This window comes from Phymastichus coffea, unplaced genomic scaffold, assembly GCF_024137745.1.
Source record: "Phymastichus coffea isolate CEN01 unplaced genomic scaffold, Cenicafe_Pcof_1.1 PCOF00032, whole genome shotgun sequence".
In the NCBI taxonomy this organism is placed as follows: Eukaryota; Metazoa; Arthropoda; class Insecta; order Hymenoptera; family Eulophidae; genus Phymastichus; species Phymastichus coffea.
In genome coordinates this window covers 3,232,740-3,253,810 of record NW_026706843.1, presented here as the reverse complement: position 1 = coordinate 3,253,810, position 21,071 = coordinate 3,232,740, and the positions used below count along the sequence as shown (strand labels likewise).

The 21,071-nt window shown below is 38.4% G+C and overlaps 1 protein-coding gene across 3 annotated transcripts in view; it reads left to right on the top strand.

The window, feature by feature from the left end:
- The window catches only part of LOC131663265 (S-adenosylmethionine synthase), a 332,589-nt gene that overhangs the window by 81,018 nt on the left and 230,500 nt on the right, over positions 1 to 21,071 (top strand). For 2 of the 3 annotated variants that reach the window (XM_058933566.1, XM_058933568.1), the window contains exon 4: positions 20,060 to 20,172. In XM_058933566.1, the coding sequence (XP_058789549.1) occupies positions 20,060 to 20,172 (113 nt within the window). Of the gene's footprint in view, positions 1 to 19,599; positions 19,713 to 20,059; positions 20,173 to 21,071 lie in introns of all 3 variants that reach the window. The other variant, XM_058933567.1, reaches the window with a different exon arrangement.

Genomic DNA, 21,071 nt, shown 5'->3' with positions numbered 1-21,071 from the left:
GTAATCAATTGAATAAATGTTTAATCAAAATAATATATCGATAATGAAGCAAAATTGAGAAAAATGAAAACTTCAAAGTGCGCCTCGAATGCATAATTTGTTATGTTATGTTCGTGAATTTTTTACTAAAACACTAGGACTTTTATGAAAAAAGTACCATGAGAGTAAAAGATTTTAGAAACCTGTAAGGAATACACTAGAATTCTTTCAAAGGGTTTCCAGAAATTTTTTTTTCTTTCGTGCATTTCTGCGACACGGCTAAACGAGACGCTTATCCGTAAGCAGTGTATAATTACGGCGAAGGGAAAAATTGTTTTTCTCGCTCGCACGCTCGAGTGCATAGAAACTCGGCGGAGTTTCATTTTTCGGCGACAATTTTATCGAACGTAATTGGACACTTCACTTATCAGACCTGCTTTTATTTTCTTACGTTCCCATATTTTCTGCCTACTTGGCTGAGTGGAGTTGGCAATGTGATTTCAGGTGATTCAAAATAAATAAGATCCGATGAAAATTGAATCTTATTCTACGTACGTCGCGCGTATTCGAAATTTGATGTGTACGCTTGGAGACGTTCTTTCGCGTGAAAGTAGGAATACTTTTTGTTTCCTTTCTTGTTCGTTTGATTGTTAAGATAATCGAAACTCCTAATTTTCTATTTGTAATTCGATTTAATTTTTTTTTGTTTTTATTATTTTATTATTATTTTCATTATAAAATTGTTCAAAAAATCCGAACAAATTCTCATATATCTCAGATAATTATAAGAATATTTTATTCTTAGCAATTTTTCCTTTATGTTTTATTATTTATTTTATTATTTAAAATTTACATCTTTTTTATCATTGTATAGGTATGAAAAAATTCTTCAACGCACTATTGTTAGCATTCTATCTTAGAATCCGAAAAAATAGCTAGCGCTTAGAGCGCCGCCATATTGTTAGGTTTTAGTGGTGAACATAGTTTGATGGTTAGCATGAAATTTGATTGGTTCATATTAGTCTACGAGGTGTGTTCATAAAGTAAGGTGACTTTGTATTTTTAAGAAAAAATATTTATTTATTTATCAATATTTATGTTGTCCCCTTCAAAGTAATCCCCCTCAGATACAATATACTTATGCCAACGGTTTTTCCAATCCTCAAAGCACTTCTCATAAGCACTTTTCGGTATAGCCTTGAGCTCTTCCAGCGATGCAGTCTTTATCTCTTTAATCGTTGCAAATCTCCGTCTTTTCATAGGTCTCTTTAGTTTTGGGAACAAGAAAAAGTCACACGGGGCCAAATCCGGTGAATATGGTGGCTGAGGCATGATTGTGGTGTTGTTTTTGGCCAAAAAATCTCTCACAAGCAAAGATAAGTGAGCAGGGGTACTATCGTGATGCAAAAGCCATGAATTGTTTTTCCACAATTCTGGGCGTTTTCTCCGTATTGCTTCTCACAAACGGCGCATAACTTCAAGATAATACTGTTTATTGACCGTACGTCCATATGGTAAGAACTCCTGATGCATCACGCCATGGTAATCGAAGAAAACAGTGAGTAAAACTTTGACATTTGATCGAACTTGGCGTGCTTTTTTCGATCTTGGCTCATCTGGGCTCTTCCATTGGGATGATTGGACTTTGGTTTCGATATCATAACCATATACCCATGATTCGTCACCAGTTATGACCCTTTTGAGTAAATCTGGGTCGTCGTTGACGTCATTCAACAGTTCTTGAGCGATGCTCATGCGACGGTTCTTGTGGTCAAAATTTAGCAATTTCCGAACAAACTTCGCTGACACACGTCTCATGCCCGAAACGTTAGAAAAAATTTCATGGCACGAGCCAAGCGATATACCAACATCCTCAGCAACTTCTCTGATAGTGATTCGACGATTTTCCAGAACAATTTTCTTCACTGCTTGAACGTTTTCATCAGTTGTTGACGTGCTTGGGCGTCCAGAGCGAGGCTCGTCATTGGCATCTTCCCGGCCATCTTGGAAGAGTTTGTACCACTTGTAAACATTTTTTTTACTCAGAACAGTTTCACCGTATACCACCGTCAACATTTCAAGTGTTTCGGAGCACTTTATTTTATTTTTTACACAAAATTTGATGCAAATCCTTAGATCCATATTTTTCGATAGCAAGAAATCGCCGAGCACGCAAAACACTTATAACCTTTACGCTTCTCACAACCAAACAAAAAATGCTATACACTTGAAACTTGATATAGATGTTCGGGAAAAGTGTACCAACATAACAAAACAAAAAAATCGATAAGCGAAAGTACGTTGCCCGTGAAATTTGAAAAGTCACCTTACTTTTTGAACACACCTCGTATATAGTTTATTAGAGCTATTAACGTGGAGTTGATCTTGAATCTTGAAAGAGAGAGAGAGTGAGAGGGTAGTAGCAGAGATTAGTAGGGAGATCGCTAAAGGTATGCTCCTTCGTGCGCCGGATTTTGTTGGGGCGATCCTAGTGGCCACGGTTTGAACTAGGGCAATCTAGCAAAACGAGGGGCGGAAAATGGACAGCCGAATTCGCCGAGTAGGGAGTAAGAGAGAGCCTAGTAAGAGGCGGAGAGAGAAGTACGGGCTCGGCTCAGGCGAAGGATGAATGACTACCAGCAGGTAGCTGCATTTGCATATTTTGAGATGTTTGTGTTTTCTTTTCTCAAAGCCCAAATGGATATGATAGTTCGACCCCTGGACTGACTCCCACTATTCTCATGTATTTTGAACTGCTGAATCCGAATCCACAATTAGGTGTTACTAAAATTACGAGGAAATTTGTTTAAAATGCAGTTGTTTAAACAAACCATCAAAAATTGGTTTTTTCGTAATGAATTATTTTTTTTTAGAAAATATGGCTTATTTTAAGACGAAAAAATCTTTAGCAACTTTTTCATAAAATGGATATTTCAAAAGTTATAAATTTTCCAAGATTGAATATTTAACATTTTTCGATAGCTTTGAGCGTTAATAACTTCCGATCAAATCAATATTTCGAAAAGTGGAAAAGACCCGCTTATTCAATAAATCTTTGTCTACAGGTTGATATAATTAAAAATTAAGAAGACAGACGGTGTTTAATGTATAAAATTCATTTGATATTAAATATCAAATGTCACATATGTTAATTCACTCCTTCAGAGATATTCATTGATGTACTTGGTAAAGCGTGATCATTTAAAATTTTGTGTTTCCGAGTGACACTATTTATATGAATAGATTTGATACTGAAATCGAGCCATTACGCGATTTTTTTCCTTTATTAGTTATTGTGAAAGATATCGAAATATTGAGTTGATCAAAAATTATATTGAAATAGCGCTTTTGTTAAGTATGCCTTTGGATGACTTATGTTGAAAGGACCAGCCTGTGTTAAATGGATAAAATTCATAGTCTAGTAAAAACCGTTTTAATGAAGATATCGATATGAAACTTTCTTCATCTCAAAGTTCTCGATGTGAGCTTTCATTTTCTCTGTTGCAAGCTCCAAAATTATGATTAGTAACATCATAAAGCTCCGTTAACCGCCGCGCCTTATCTTTCGGAAAAATTGGCTTTGCCACGCTTTTCTGAACGTTGGAGTGAACTAAAATCATTTTGGGAGAGCTCATTTTCTTCATTATGATCTGTATTTCCACTTGAGGGAAGCAATTTTTCAAAAAAAATCAATTTTTCAACTTTTAGAACCATTTTAAGAAAAAAATATTTTTTTTTCGATTTTGCGATATAACGCATTATAATATAAAAATGCATATAACGTACCTGAAAGTTTGATCTACTCTTGTTGTCTGTTTTTAATAGCAGGAAATTTGTACACATGATAACTATTATGCATACTGTTTTTATATCCCGAATAAAAACAACGATCATATAAACCATGAACCATAATAATAAAGAATTAGCACGTTTAAACAAATTCGTTGACTAACAGAACAAAATTTCGATATGCACTTTACAAAGTACCAATCGAGAAAATTTAGGTTAGTAGCATCAAAAAGCTCTGTTAACCGTCACGCCTTATTGAAAAAAAATTGGCTTTGCCACGTTTTTCTGAACGTTGGAGTGAACGAAAATCATTTAAAGAGGGCTCATTTTCTTTGTTATGATCCATACTTCTACTTAGTAGACCACTTTTTCAAAAAAATCTGTCTTGAATTTTTTAAAGACTATTTTGAAAAAAATATTTTTTTCTTAAAATGGTTCTAAAAGTTGAAAAATTGATTTTTTTTGAAAAATTGCTTCCCTCAAGTGGAAATACAGATCATAATGAAGAAAATGAGCTCTCCCAAAATGATTTTAGTTCACTCCAACTTTCAGAAAAGCGTGGCAAAACCAATTTTTCCGAAAGATAAGGCGCGGCGGTTAACGGAGCTTTATGATGTTACTAATCATAATTTTGGAGCTTGCAACAGGGCAATTCTTGACCATTTCAAACAGTTTAAAACATTAAATCACCAATTTTGTTCAAAGTTGGTAAACTTGTTACCTATACTGAGGTTAACATGTGTGCAGGGTTTTAGATCACAATATTGATAAGTGGCCGACTTATCAACTGTTGAAAAAATATTGGACTTTTTTATTAATTCGATTTCTCGGAGAATAATAAAGATATGGACATGATTCTTTTTTCAAAAGACGCGGAAAGAGTTTCACTGTTAAAATGTAAATAGTAAAATATCAAATCATTTATTTATGCCATTGTTATAAGCAATTTTTTCAAAAAAATGACGATATCCAAAAAACGATATTTTTTTTTTAATTTTTGTACCATCGTGTTCCTTGTCATTTTTGACATAAGAAACCGTTGAGAAAATCGAGTGCCCGCTATTAGGATTAAGACAGCACTAAAACGAATCGCGCGCCAGCCGCTCGGCTGGCCGCTACTCGTGTGGTTCCAACGTTGCTTGCGGCAAATGCTTTTAACGAATAAATAATTTCATATTCTATCAGTCTATATGTATTTATTTAAATGATATATAAATTAGTTAATTAAATAAGTAATTAAATTTAAATGAAATTTAATGACTTATTTACTTTGTGATAAGGCTAGTAGCCCCTTTGTACGCCCTTAACTTCTTCGCCAGAGAAGGGGGGCCACCCTATCGCCACGTCGGGCTCTAGCTCAGGGCTAGTCTCAGATAATGGTATCCGACTGGAGGTCAGATACCCCGCGGAGGTGGCGTAGGTCTCCCGTCATCGTCTGGGCGAAATAGAGAGAGGTGGTCAAGGTCTTACGTCGATATAAAGTACGGAGTATAATACAGTTTGTACTCTCTGAAGTTTATTCAGTCAACTGCCTAGTACAGTAGCCGTCGCTGGGCTACGGGAGTTACTTTCGCAGGAAGTAACCTCCTAAAATCGCTTGCGCGAAGAGAGAGAGAGAGAGAGAGAGCAAGCAAGGATGTGTTATTTACGGAGGCTACTCGGGTAGCCGAAGTAAAGTGATGTTCCGTCGCCCGTGGTTTCTCGGACCTTCGCGCGCAGAGCTTTACCTCCAGGAATACGCTTTCTCTGGAGGGGCTTCCCGTCGCGCGAGAACCTAGGTGCAGGCCTGCTGGATACCTCCCCCCGAGAGTGTCGGTCGTATTAGCTACGTCGGTGCGTGTCGCTCGAGTACAGAAGTGGTGAAGCGATGCGCACAGCACGAACGCACGCACGAAAAGCCGCGAGCTTTCTTCGTTGATTGCCGCGAGGCCTCGAATTTGTGATCTCGGGTCACGTGTTCGCGTTCAGATAATTTCGGGGGAAGCGGCTCTCTCTTTCGGTTTCGCTGGTCGCACGCGTGTGTGTCTCCTGACACTTGTCGTATCTTATTTAATAAGAGGTGTGAAGCACCTCGTAACAAGACCCCCTGACTTGGGGAAAAACGGCGGCTTTTCCCACACGCGTGTTGCCGATCACCTGGAGTGCTGCTGATGTGATCTCTTCGCGGTCCGTGTGTACGTGTGTCTCCGATGGAGGAAGAGAGCGAAAAAAAAATTTTTTTTTTCTTAATATAATAGCAAAGTGTGGCTGTAAATGTGGTAAAAGAATGTACTAAGATGGGATTATAAATTTGACGAAATTAATAATTGAAAGATTGTGGGTAGGTAATGAGGATAATAAGAGAAGAAAAATATATTGATGTATGGTATTTTAATTTCGTGCAGCACAACCGTTCTTGCTTACTCTCTCGGATAATTTATAATTAGTGCGTTCCAGCGGTTACATATGCTTATATATATATATATATATATATATATATATATATATATGTTTTGGTTTATAAAATAATAATAATGTTTTTAAATTGAATTAAGAAAAAAATTTTATTTTCGGGACGGTCACAACCTGCAACACGCGACACACTATGCACGACCGAGATGTTGTTTATCTTTTCCCCTCTGGATAACTGCCCTTTCTGCTTCAATTTTCCGGCGGTACTCTGGATCTGCTTTGCATCTCTGCTCACCTTCCGCTTTAATTTGTTTTTGTACTTGGCCACGTGGGAATGGATAGCGGCCGGTGAGGAGGTGACGCATCGTTTGTTCACGCCAAGCCGGGTCGTTGTCGTAGTATTGGACGTACTCGGCTTGCACCTCTTTGTGGCTGTAGTGCTTCGCTCTCACGTAGTTGACCGGGTTGAGGTAAGCTGCTAATGATGGTGCTTGTGCCGCTGTCTTGGCTGCCTTCTTTGCGCTGTAACTTGTCGCGGTTGGCGTCGCTGATTGTAGAAGTTGCAGCACGGGGTGATTTTTCCTTAATTCTTCCGGCACTACTGCGTACGCCACATTGTACGTGGAACTGTCGCTCTCCGTTGATGTGTCGAGGGCGTTATTTTCGTGTGATGTTGTTGGCGCGTTATTTTCGTTGTATCGCCTCTTATGGCGGCAAATTTCTCTTAATTCTGCTTCGCTGCGTGCTGACCAATTGGGAAGGTTACTTGCCGCGATCGCCACTTCCTATTGTGTAGCCTGTATGGGAATGGTAGTCGTGGGTGTTGATGCTATCTGGACGATTACGCCCGTGTCGCCGGCGGCATTAAACTCGATCCTGTATCCTTTTCTTCGGAGATAGCAGTAGACGCACGTTTGCGACGTCATTTTGTTTTTTTTTTTCCTCTACTGGTCCGATTTTAGGCACGATTGGCACACTTCACTCCACTTCCGAAATTAATTTCGATTATCTGTACCGGTTTAGAGTACGCGGATCTTTTTTTTGTTAATAGCTGAGCGGCACCGAGCGTGTGTAGAGTGCGCGTGACGTTGAGAACACGTGTGCTATACCGGTGGACAGGCGTCGTTTGCGTTGGCGCTCCTTCCTTGCGGCAGTACTGCGGCGCAGTAGGGAGGGGGAACTTTCCTCTCCATGCGGTTGCATGCGTGTATAGCACTCGGGTTTACTTCGGCTTGGTTCGGCTTGCCTCGTCTCGGTTGGCTTTTCAGGCGTAAGTCGTTGATTCATTGTGAAGATTTAAAAAAAAATATATTGTGCGCCGTTGGGTTGCCTATTTTCCCTTGTAACTACGAAACGTGGTTATTATATTTTGGTGATGCGGAGCAAACGAAGGCATGCCGCTGTGTTGGAAATAACGGCTTTTTGTTTTTTCGGCCTTTCACGGTTTTTCTTTATTTTCGTTGGAAGCTCGACAGTTGGCGATTTCCTCGTTGCCGGACTCGCTTTTTGTTTCAGGATTTTTCCGTGGTCGTCCTCGAGGTCTTTTGGTGGGTTGTTCTTTTGGTTGTTGTTTGGATTCGTGTTGGGCATTTTCGTCGGTCTTCGTTTCGTTGCTCTTGAATTTCTTCAAGTGCATTGCATGCCACGTGTTACGCCGTTTTCTTTTAATTTATAAATGTTATTTTATTACCTACAATTTCCGCAATAACGCATGGACCAACGTAATCTTGTATAATACTTGCGGATGTATTTTTCGCGCCCGTAGACAGTTGCATATTTGCGCGTAAAACTTTTTCGCCGATTCTGAACATGTAGTCTTGTTTATTTTTGTCGTGATGAACACTGGTTTTTTTTTGTTTGTCGCGGCTTTTAGACGCTGTGTCTTTATGAGATTTATTTAAATTTTCCATTCGTTTAGCCCAGTCACTCCTATCGCTTACTTCTATTTTTGTGTTATCGTGGTTGTGTGATGGTTTGGTTTTATTAATTTCGTGTAATGTGGGGAGTGATTCGTGGATATTTTCTATTGTTTCCCGCCATGAGTGGGAAGGGGTCAATTCTCTACCGAACATAAGGAAATTTGGGGTATTGTTTGTCGTGGAATTTTTGCAGCTATTGTATGCGAATTGGAAATGGGGTATGAATTTATTCCATTCTGTGTGATTATTTCCGACGAATGATTTGATCATTGTTTTAATGATTCTATTCGCTCTTTCGGTTGGGTTACTTTTTGGTGTATATACAGCTGTTTTTTCATGAATTATGCCACTCTCGCGTAGGAAGTCATCAATTAATTTGTTATCGTATTCTCTCCCGTTGTCTGAAATTAAAGTTTGCATTGAACCGTGGGGAATCATGATTGTCTGTATGGCTGTTTTAATTGATTCAGCTGATTTGTCTTTTAGTGGTATACAGATGACGTATCTCGAAAATAAATCTATGAATACTAACAAATACGCATATCCTTCGGGGCTTACGGGGAACGGTCCTTGCAAGTCTGTGGCTATAGTTTGCCACGGGAATGTTATTTTCCGTGAGCTTAGTAGGCCTATTTTGCCTTGTTGGTCGACTTTACATTTTTGGCAAATCTCGCAATATTTGACGCATTGTTTTGTGTCTCGGTAATACCCTGGCCAAAAGTAGAAAGTATTAATTTTCGCATATGTTTTCTCGATAGCTAGGTGTGCTGCATAAGGATTATCGTGATTTTCGCGTAATATTTTCAATCTATACTCGCGAGGCACGACAATTTTCCACGGTTTGAAATCTGGTAATCCATTTTCGATGTCGTGCTTCGGTTTGTATACGTACATCGTGGTGCCGACGACTTTCCAGTCTTTGTAGTATTTGGGTTTATTGCGGACGTCATTGTATCTCTTAATGTACCATTTATCGTGTGTGTACTCTGTAATTTCCAGCGCTGCAATATCGCTTTTAATTGTCGATGTATCATTATCCTCGTATATTCGTGACAAACAATCGGGAACGATGTTGCAAACGCTGAGTGGTCGGTAATTACGGTGAATTGTTCGCCTTCTAAATAGCATCTGATTTTCTCGATTCCAACTTTAACGCTCAGGCATTCCTTTTCTGTCGTCGAATAGTTTAATTCGTTCTTGCGCAAGGCTCGACTTCCGAATGCGATGACGTGCTCTACTCCTTTTATTTTCTGCATTAAAACGAAACCGAGTCCGACGTTGCTCGCGTCGCAATGCAGGGAATACTCGGCTTCGGGGTCGGGTCTGTGTAACATGGGTGCATCGACGAGCATGGCTTTTAATTTCGCGAAAACTCGTTGGTGCTCGTCTCTCCATTCGAATCTAACATCTTTTTTTGTTAATTTCTTCAACGGGTTAGCGATTTTCGCATAATCGCGAATGAATTTACGGTACCAACTCGCCATACCAAGGAATCTCCTGAGTTGTCTAAGTGTTTTCGGTCGAGGGAAATTTTCAACGGATGCTGTTTTGTCTGGGTCGATTTTTAATCCATATTCATTCACGATAAAACCGAGGTATTTAACCCTTTGCGGCATAGTGGTAAGTATACTTACCACCTTTTTGAAATGAGATTTTCATGTATGAAGGGCTCTAATAAATCGTTGCTCACGGGGATTTTTAATATTTGATCCTTCTAATATGTTAATGAATGTATAACTATATCAAATTATCGATTTTTAGCCGCCATTTTTTAAAAAATGGCTGAAAAGTGCACCAAAATGACGATATTTTAGAAAAAAAATGTGTGCCGCAAAGGGTTAATTTCGGATTGACAAAAATGACTTTTTGCACGATTGATGGTTAGTCCGGCATCTTTAACTCGTGAGATTAATGTTTTTAATCGTTCGAGGTGTTCTTCGAATGTTTCCGAAATTAGTACGATGTCGTCCAAGTACGCGTAAGCGTATGGCTCGAGATTGCTTATCACGCGATCTATGAGCCGTTGGAACGCCGCGCCCGCCCCTTTCAATCCCATCGTAGTCTCTTATATTGCCAAAGCCCTCGGCCTGCAACTGTGAATGCCGTAATATGCCGGCAATGTTTTGTTAATTTTATTTGATGGTAAGCTAAAGACAAATCTAAAGATGTTATATAGCGCGCTAACCGTAATTTGTTGAGTATTACGTCCATGTATGGTAAAGGGTAAGCATCCCCTTCGCTCACTTTGTTTACCACGCGTAAATCGACGCACATCCGATATGTCTGGTTACTTTTCTTTACCATCACTATCGGCTTGACCATTTAGATTCCAATGGTTCGATTATTCCTTGAGCTGCTTGCTCATCGATAATCTCGTGTAATGCTTTCTCTAGTTTCGGGGAGAGTGGGTAATAACGCTGTTTTACTGGTTTGGTACCCGAACGTAGTTTGATATCGTGTTCGACTAATTTTGTGTATGAAAGCTTTTTATTTTCTTTCTTAGTTTGTTTCGGTAATAATTGGTCTAATAATTTTTTTAGTTGTATTGCTTGACTGTCGGTTAATTTCGAAAGTCCGCTTTTTTGTGTCTCCTCTTCGGGCTTAATTTCCATCGTACATGCGTCGAATGTTATTCCCGGATTTGGCAATATTTCTAGCGTATCGTTTTTGGTGTTCATATTTATTTTATTCGGTCGAATAAGATCCATACCGAGGATCATATCATACGGTAATGATGGCACTAGCAAGATATCTGCATTGGTTTCCATTTTGTCGATTATTACCTTCGTATGGATTATGCCTCTTACTTTCTCGAGTTTGCCATTTGGCATTCTTACTAAATCGATCGTATCGTTATTTATGTTTATATTGTTATCAGCGCAGATTTGTGCTCCGATATTGCCTAAAATTGTTCGCGTTGCGCCTGGATCGAAGAGTGTTTTTATTTTCGATTTACCGATTTTTATGGTCAACCAATACCGTGGGTAAATTTTAATTGTGTCTTGCGAATTTATGTCCTCGCGATGTATTACCTTCTTCTTAGATATACGAGCTTTATTTATCTCGATTGATGACGCTTCGCTCGCCGTATCGTCATCCGAGTTTAGTTTTTTGACTTGTTTTGTTTTTTGACTGACGAATAATGTGTGTCTTTCTTGTTATTGACGTATTTCCCGCGATCTTTGTTCTTATTATCATAATATTTCGACTTATTTGAGTTGTTATATTCTTTTTTCTTGTATTCATTCCTATCTTTATCGCGACTTTTGTGAGTACCATTCGATTTGGTTGAAGCTGTGCTTCCGTTACTGGTAGCACTTCCAAAACTATTGCTACGGCTACTCCTGTAACTGACGCGAGATTTGCTTCTGTGTTTGTCTGAGTTGTCGCGGCTTTTATATTTCTCATCGCGACGCTTCTTATTGCTGTCTCTGTGTTTGCGATCACTGTTGCGTCTGTCTCTACTATTACCACGATACCTGTCTCGTCTATAATTTCTTTCGAAAGCTACTACCGCGAGTTGAGCTTTTATTATTTCCAGCTCTGATTTTATTGATGATAGCGGATCTAGCGTTGTCGGGCAAGCTTCGCCTGTCGATATTAGGGATTGACTGTAATTTCGATAAAATCTTTGAGGGGTTTATTGGAATGTCCGCGTAAATGGGGCATGTATTTCGGTAGAATGTTGCGTAAAATCCGTTCTTTTTGGATTTGCTCGCTCAATGGTTCCGGCATTTCGCTGAAGATCAATAAAAGTGCGTCGATATATTCTTGTACTGGCTCATCCGCACCTTGCTTACGCGCGCGCGCTTCGTCATTTTTTTTCTCGGTGTACATCTTGTCCGTATACTGTTTGATCATGTTTTCTTTGATTAACGGCCAGGATGTCCATCGTTTCTCGTTATTTTCGAAGTGACAAGTGGCTCCTTGGTCAAGTGACATATGAAATCCGCGCGCTAAGTCGGCGTCTGTTAGATCGGCTGCTTTCTGCATTCGGCCAACACTTTTGAAGATCGCACGTACGTCTTCGCCTGGTGTTCCTTTGAACTTTAAGTTCCAAGCAGGCATTACTTTCGAAAGGTCGCGCGGTTTGGGGTTGAAGTTATTTTCGGTACGCGGCCGACGGCCGTCGTACGGTGGGAAATAAGTTTGTGAGTTTGCTGGAATTGATGGATTTTGGTGTAGGCAAGCCGTCCGTAATAAAAAAATTCGTTGTTTCGTTGACAGCGTGACTGTCTTGTTGCGGCGCGGGACTGGTCGATTGAGATGCTGCGAACATACGTGCCATCGCTGCGTTCTTTTGTGCTGGGGTGCCGAAAGCTAATTCCCATACGTCTTTCGTTAGGGTAGTTTCGGTGCCGCTTGCATCCCTGGCTTTGTAGTCTTGGATTTCCGTTGGTGGTGGGGACGCGCTGACACTTGATTGGGTAGGTTCGCTCGTTGTTTGTTCCTCGGTTTGCGGAGGTGGTGCATCGAGGAATTGCGTCTGCAGGTATATTTTTCTTATGGTGTCGCGATGATCTTTCGTGAGGATGCTTTCCGGGTTGAAGTCGAATTCATTGTATTTTCCTTGTAGGCGTTCGGATAGTCACTTTCTTTCATTTGGTACCGGGCCTGCCGTGTTGAGGTCGAGTACTGACAGGTGCTCGTTCAACTCGTTGTCTGATATATTCGCGACGTGCATCCTTAGCAATGCGGAGGTAATTGCTACCTTTTCCGGTTTGCTTTTTGCTTTCGCCTGTGATTGTGCACGGCATTGTAAATATATTCGTAAGATCTCGTCGCGAGTTGGTTGGTCGGACCCTATTTCGAAATCCTCATGAAGGTATTGTCCTTGAAGTCGGGCTACTACTCTCGCACGTTTTTCGTCTGACGAGCCGTCATGACGCAGTCCGAGTGCGCTCAAAGTTCTCGTCAACGCTCTGCCTACCAGGGAATTTCCTAGCGCTGTTGCGCTAGTTTCGTCAAGCGCCGAGTCCATCTTGGGTACTCAATAAAATGAAGGGGAAAAGAAGAAAAAAAAAAAAAAAATTTATTATTGGGAAAATTATTTTCGTGTTTTTCCCTAAAAGCGGCGTGGGAAGCTACTGCTTTCCCAAATTGCGCGTTGATTTTAAAATGTTGATAAGTAATGTGAAATAAGTAATTGATGAAGTAGTAATAGAAAAAGGTAATGGAAAATGATAGGGAGAGTAATAATCTTTTTCGTAATAATTACGTTCGTAAGGAAAAGAAATTATTTCCTTGCTTGTAGCCAGTGTGATATGGGGAATTCTTAACTATTAATTTCGTTCCACGAACCTGCTTGTAGCGAAAGGAGGAGAAAAGAAAAAGAAATTGGTGTTACTTCTTTTCCTTCCCTTTTCTTGACGAAGAAAATGTTACTGTGGGTAGTAAGTCTACTGCGCGCGCTATCACTGCGCGAGCTGCTTACTCTTCGCTCAGTGCTGTGCTTTCGGGGAGGCAAGCGTTTCAGGATTGGGGGGGGGGGGTGTATATCGCGTATATGTAAGCGATCGTCGTGAAAAACTATACGAAGCTTCTTGCTCTTTTTTGTATTATATTATGCTAGGTCGATGAAATCAGTGCGCATACTTCGGAAATAAATAGAATTTTGTGCAAAATATATAAATATGTGTACATCATCGACGTCGAAATTTATTTTTAAATTGTATGCAGAGATAGGAAGAGAAAAAAAAAATATGTACCGATTACGTAATGCAACTGTCCGCTCAGTTCGCTGCAAATATATATATTTGGTATCGTTAATAATGTCGATACCAGAAATGAAATTGTGACGGTGTAGGCCTGTCATGGCCTGCACCGTGTGCTTGCCTCCCTCTCCTTCCTAGGCAAAGGCGCACGGCCGGCATCAAGCGCACGTTGTTATCACGTGCCTGATGCCTGCCCTTTTATTTTTCAGCAACGCACGAGAGTGGAAGGAGAAGCCGTGGACGCGACGACGCGCTCGAGTATTGAGAGTGCGAGAGAGAGAGAGAGAGAGAGAGAGAGAGAGAGAGAGAGAGAGAGAGAGAGAGAGAGAGAGAGAGAGAGAGAGAGGAAAGCAATAGTTTGAGTGTTGGGCTTGGCGCGCGGCACTTGTCGCGACGGGCATTGCCGCGTGCCGCCGATTAGGCGAGTGGTGGGAGAAAGCGTGAGAAGCCGGCTCTCATGCACTCGCGACAGAGAGTGACGCGACGCGCGCGACAGCAATCAGTCGTACGAGAGCTGGTGACCATCGCTGCCTGCCCTTTGTCCGGAAGAAGTCAGCATTCCTCAGCAGATCGGCCGGACGGGATTTCCTCTGCCAGCGACGCAGCAGTTGCCCTGCAAGAAGCCGTCATCGAGGCAGAACCCTTTTCTGCCAGGTCGCCGGCCACGCAGCAGCCAGGGGTTTTCCAGCCTAGCCGCCGGTGGGATACCTTCAAGGCTGCCAGCAACAGCGACGCCCACCAGAATTTGGTCAGGTCACCGATTCCTCTCTCTCTTTGTATCTCTTCCTTTCCTCGGCGATTCTCACGGTTCGCGTTGCTACGCCAGGCTTTTCCGAGCTGACGTAGCTTTCGGCAGTGTGTAATTTAAGTAATTGTTTGAGCCGGTTAACGAGGTGACATGGCGCTAACGTGCCGGTCATCTCGTTTAGACTAAGTTTCGCGTGTTATTAGTAATAAGTGATTTGTACTCTCGTCGGCAATCGAGGTAGTGCATTTGTAATAAACGGTTTGTCAACGAGTTGTGTGTGTGAAATCATTTGCCCGCTGTTCTCCTTCCTGCTTTGCTTGGAGCGATACACTGCCTCCCTTGCCTTCCTCCTTTATAAATAATTGGTAATAGTAGTGAATATATCGGCGTTGCACGCCGACGCTATTACAAAATGATAAAAAAAAATAATTTTACTTTAAATAAAAGGAAAAATTAATTTCGTTGGTCTTGTAAGACCTTGACCTTGCGCGTTCTATGTTTCTCTTTTTTTTTGGGTGACGCGCAAGTCGAATCTTTTTTTTTTTTTTTTTTTTTAATTGATACAATTATTCTTTCGCTAAATAAATCGTCCGATTCGGCAATTACTGAACAATCTTCAGTACGATAGATTTTCCGCCTCGTTCGTGCTTGGGATTAAAATTCTAATTTAATTCCTTTGCACGTAGTTTTGCGTAACTTCGTACCACGCGTTTCCGCGAGTTCACGTTGGTTGCTTCGCTTTACATCTGACGAAATAATTTCGCGAAAGAAAAATAGTTTTGGAGCCGAAACGATGTGGTACGATGTTACATCACACTTGTTGTTCGCGCGCTCGAGGAATTGTATTTGTCATTCTGTTTACTTTCCTCATTTGCATATACAGAGTGTTATATTATGATGTCTATCTTCCAACGATTCCTCGAGTCGCGCGATCGACACGTGTATTCACGCGCTCCAGCCCAGTGAAAACTCCTTTCAAGTTAACTTTGCAAGGTTATTCAAATATTTGTGACGAGTAATAAAAGAAATGGAACTGGTATTTTAGAAGAAAATTATTGTCGTTAGAAGGATAATCTAGAGATTATGATAGCAATATAAATTTATTAGATGAAAGTTTGGAAAACTGCTTAATGAAGTTTTTCAACTTGATTGTAATTAACACGTTTGGGCGTCAGTGTGATAAGGCTAGTAGCCCCTTTGTACGCCCTTAACTTCTTCGCCAGAGAAGGGGGGCCACCCTATCGCCACGTCGGGCTCTAGCTCCGGGCTAGTCTCAGATAATGGTATCCGACTGGAGGTCAGATACCCCGCGGAGGTGGCGTAGGTCTCCCGTCATCGTCTGGGCGAAATAGAGAGAGGTGGTCAAGGTCTTACGTCGATATAAAGTACGGAGTATAATACAGTTTGTACTCTCTGAAGTTTATTCAGTCAACTGCCTAGTACAGTAGCCGTCGCTGGGTTACGGGAGTTACTTTCGCAGGAAGTAACCTCCTAAAATCGCTTGCGCGAAGAGAGAGAGAGAGAGAGAGAGAGAGCAAGCAAGGATGTGTTATTTACGGAGGCTACTCGGGTAGCCGAAGTAAAGTGATGTTCCGTCGCCCGTGGTTTCTCGGACCTTCGCGCGCAGAGCTTTACCTCCAGGAATACGCTTTCTCTGAAGGGGCTTCCCGTCGCGCGAGAACCTAGGTGCAGGCCTGCTGGATACCTCCCCCCGAGAGTGTCGGTCGTATTAGCTACGTCGGTGCGTGTCGCTCGAGTACAGAAGTGGTGAAGCGATGCGTACAGCACGAACGCACGCACGAAAAGCCGCGAGCTTTCTTCGTTGATTGCCGCGAGGCCTCGAATTTGTGATCTCGGGTCACGTGTTCACGTTCAGATAATTTCGGGGGAAGCGGCTCTCTCTTTCGGTTTCGCTGGTCGCACGCGTGTGTGTGTCTCTGACACGCGTCGTATCTTATTTAATAAGAGGTGTGAAGTACCTCGTAACAACTTAATATAACGTAATATATAGTAATATAAGTAATATAAATGAACTATTGTTTTGTACAATCAAACGCAGAGAGCAAATGTTTAATTTCAATATTATATCAGATTGTATAATAATAGTTCATTTACATTACTTATTTAATTAATTAATTAATATATTATTCAAATAAATACATATAGACTGATAGAATATGAAATTATTTATTCGTTAAAGGCAATTGCAGCAAGCAACGTTGGAACCGCACGAGTAGCGGCCAGTCGAGCGGCTGGCGCGCGGTTCGTTTCATTTTAGTGCTGTCTTAATCCTAATAGCGGGCACTTGATTTTCTCAACGGTTTCTTATATAAAAAATGACAAGAAACACGTGGTGCAAAAATTAAAAAAAAAATATCGTTTTTTGAGATATCGTCGTTTTTTTGAAAAAATTGCCTATAACAATGGCATAAATAAATGATTTGGTATTTTAGTATTTACATTTTAAAAGTGAAATTCTTTCCGCGTATTTTAAAAAAAGAATCATGTCCATATCTTTATTAGTCTCCGAGAAATCGAATTAATAAAAAAAGTCCAATATTTTTTCAACAGTTGATAAGTCGGCCACTTATCAATATTGTGATCTAAAACCCTGCACACATGTTCACCTCTGTATAGGTAACAAGCCTATCAACTTTGAACAAAATTGATGATTTGATGTTTTAAACTGTTTGAAATAGCCAAGAATTGCCCAACAGAGAAAATGAAAGCTCACACCGAGTACTTTGAGATGAATAAAGTTTCATATCGATATCTTCATTAAAGCGGTTTTTACAAGGCTATGTATTTTATCCATTTAACACAGGCTGTCTTCTTAATTTTTAATTATATCAAGCTGTAGACAAGGATTTATTGAATAAGCGGGTTTTCTCCACTTTTAGAAATGTTGATTTGATCAGAAGTTATTAATGCTGAAAGTTATCGAAAAATGTTAAATACTCGATCTTGGAAAATTTACAACTTTTGAAATATCTATATTATTAAAAAGTTGCTAAAGGTCTTTTCGTCTTAAAATAAACCATATTTTCTAAAAAAATTGATTCATTGCGAAAAAACCATTGTTTGATGGTTTGTTTAAGCAACTGCATTTTAAACAAATTTCCTCGCAATTTTAGCAACATCTAATTGTAGATTCGGATTCAAACAATACGGTGTTAAATTTTATTTACTTCCCCACTTCTCTCTTATTGATCGTCATTGTTATTGTTATTGTTATTGTTATTGTGACTTCAAGAATTACATCCATGTAAAACGCTGTAGATACATCTACTAAATCTATATACTGCGCTGATATTTACTTTGGCTTGGTCGTACAACGCTATTTTCTTATTTACATTTACAAATCTACATAATTGTTGTAAACAATATTGTATAATCTTTTTTGTTCGATAATTATAGCAGTTGAGCTACTTCAATTTCTCATAAACAAATAGTAGATTACAACCAAAAGCCGCGAAGACATTAGTATGTCCATAGCGCGTGTGAATTGACATCTGAAGCAAACCCGAGGGATTCGGTTGGGTATCAGAACGTGTTATCGGTTTGCTAATATCGCGGCCACGGGTTTTATACAATTTTCGAACTGAAAGTAGCATTTCCCAACCAGCATCTGGTTCTGTTGGGAAAAAAAATAAAATACGACCCGTGTTCGTAATATTAGTACGTTCATAGCGCGTGTTAATAAAAGCTTCGTATCGAGTGTTAATTTAGACGCGTTATGGACTTGCGCAATATTTTTGCTGTTTTGGCTTGTAACCTACTATTTGATTATCGAGATATATGTGCTCTCCAAGACAGTATATATTGAATTTAATCAGCAGTAAATCTTTTAACTTTTTCATTTACTAATTTAATGTATTACATATTTTTTAGGGGTCTATGAAAATAAGTAATACTTTCTTTACGTCTATTTAATGTATGTTTAACATATTTTTAATGTGTACCTAAAAATATAAATTGAAGTTGTACCTGTAAAAAATGAAATATTTCATTGTTTTTTTCCATATAAACTTTTTATAATATAGATTAAATCTAAGTAATGCAAAAATTATTTATCTAGAATAATATGTGGTATGCCCTTTTTATAAACAACACAGATATATAATCGAATACATAATAGTTATTTATGTAAATTCTATACCAATTTTTAAAATTACACGTTTGATAATTGTACTTTTTGAATTCAATCATTTTTTAGGAGAATCGTTCGTTATTAAAGTTTAATTTTTGTCATCCGAAAGAAAACTATTTATCATGTGTTAAATTTATAGAATGTATATTGTATCTAATTGTAAGAGAATTTAAGAATAAAATTCAGGGTTGCCTCAAATTTAAAAAAAAAATCATAAAATCTTTAATAAAAATTTGTAGATTATAAAAATATTTGAAATGATTTGATGAATATTATGACAAATAAAATAGTTATATTTTTTTAAATTCTTTTAAATTATTTTTAAACTGAGCATCCCGAAAGTACTTAAAATTATTTCATATGCAGCATGAGTATTTCGAGTAAAATTATTGTTCTACCTGCTTCGTATCTCAATGATTCTGTCTTTCACAATATCAAAATGATTTTCATAAATTGGTGGTAGATTACGGTATAAACTGAATCTTCCATCTCTGTTTTAATTTATTGATCAACAATTAAATTTTTATCTTGTTTACTTTTTATCAATAATGATTACAACTTTTTATCTATAATGATCAATATTTTCCTATTAATAAGTATAAAATTATAATAAATTTGATGAAAATTCTAAAGAAGCTTCTAAAGATAATTTGGGGCAACTCAGTGAAATATATCTATAAAATGTATTTTACAAAGAATCAACAGTAGTCACATATTATATTAGAAATTCGGCTCAAGCAAATTCAGTTTGTAATTATTTATTGTCTAAATCATTTAAAAATATAATGTAAAAGGAAATTGTTAAATCAACAAATCCCATTGTCAGACAAACTATTATTAAAAAGATCTGGTGAACATCAGAATTTAAAAGTAAGAATATATAACGTAAGCGTATAATGATAATGACAGGATTTGATTGGCGTACATTGAATCTTTTGGTGGCGATCGAGCAACAGTCCCCAAATATTGCTGACGGTGTACACGTGGACAGAGACGAACACGACGTGGGTGCAGGTGATCAGGTACATAACCTATTGTCAGCCTGCGCCACAAGCCTGTGAGTTGCAGAGTTGTACAAAACAATTGCAACGAATCATTTTGCTGCAACCTAAAATGAAAAATTATAAAAACAATTTTATTCGTAAATTCATAATAAAAGACAGGGTTTAGTTTGATAAATGATTTATTAAACAAAAATATTACTTAAATTATTACTCTGAATATTGAAATAGTTTTGTTAACGCACAATAAAAAAAATGGTGCTAGAGAGCTGAGCAGCTAAAATTTGATAATTTGATCTTTAAATAACAAGGAATAATTAAAAATTAGAGGACATATATTTGAAGCTGATATGCGTCGATTTCTACAGGTTTTGACTACAAGCTGTGCAGCGTTATACTGGCACTTGATGCTCAATCACCAAATATTGCAGCAGGCGTACACGAGAATCGTAGTGATGAAGAAGTTGGTGCTGGCGATCAGGTTATTGAAAAATAAAGAAAGAAAATTTTTGATGCATCTGTCTGCACTTTTTGTAGAAATTCTTTGTAGATAACTAAAATAATGCATCTAACATTTATCAAGTCAGCACCTTTTTCACATTTATGACATAATCCTTAATTTAAATTTCTAATTAAAGTTTACCATGACACATAAAGTTCCTTTATATTTTGAAGACTACTTCTCATGGTAATTGGTAGTTAATATAACATAAATTATGAACATAATTGTTTTTATATAATCTTGTAAATTTCTAGTATGTTGTTCTGGTTGCTGCATGTGACTTCACGCTTTTAAATATAATAAAAAACTTAGAATTAAAATAACTGTACATGCTATAGTTCTATAGTTAAATGTTATCTTGATTATTAATTTTTTATATTGCTGTAGCAAAACGTGTTATCTTGCAGTAAACAATATTAATTTTAACTGCTTCTGGTTTACTCTATCCATTGACTTTTTTCTAAATAATTAAGCATAATACTTCAAAATTTTAGTCTTATTAAAATTAATGCTTCTATTGTAAAAAGCAACCTTTTTATGTTAATCATTAACAAAAAAAATCAAATCAATAAGTCTATTTCTTAGATAAATTTAATAAAAATTAAAAAAATATAAAACTACAGTATTCTTGTGTGTTATTGTATAATAGACCTGTGCTTTGAGGACTACTTAAGTAAACTAATAAAGTTACTGGCTGTATTAGTTGGTGTCAATGTTTGAAAAAATCCAAAATTCGTTCCAGTTGTAGTTGATTTTTATTATAATTTTTAAAGGACGTTGTCTAGTTATATTTTTTTTTGTAGTTACAAATAATATTATTCCTAGCATTTTCAAATTTATAAGTTGGAAAATAACAATACAGGGAGTCACGGTGGCTT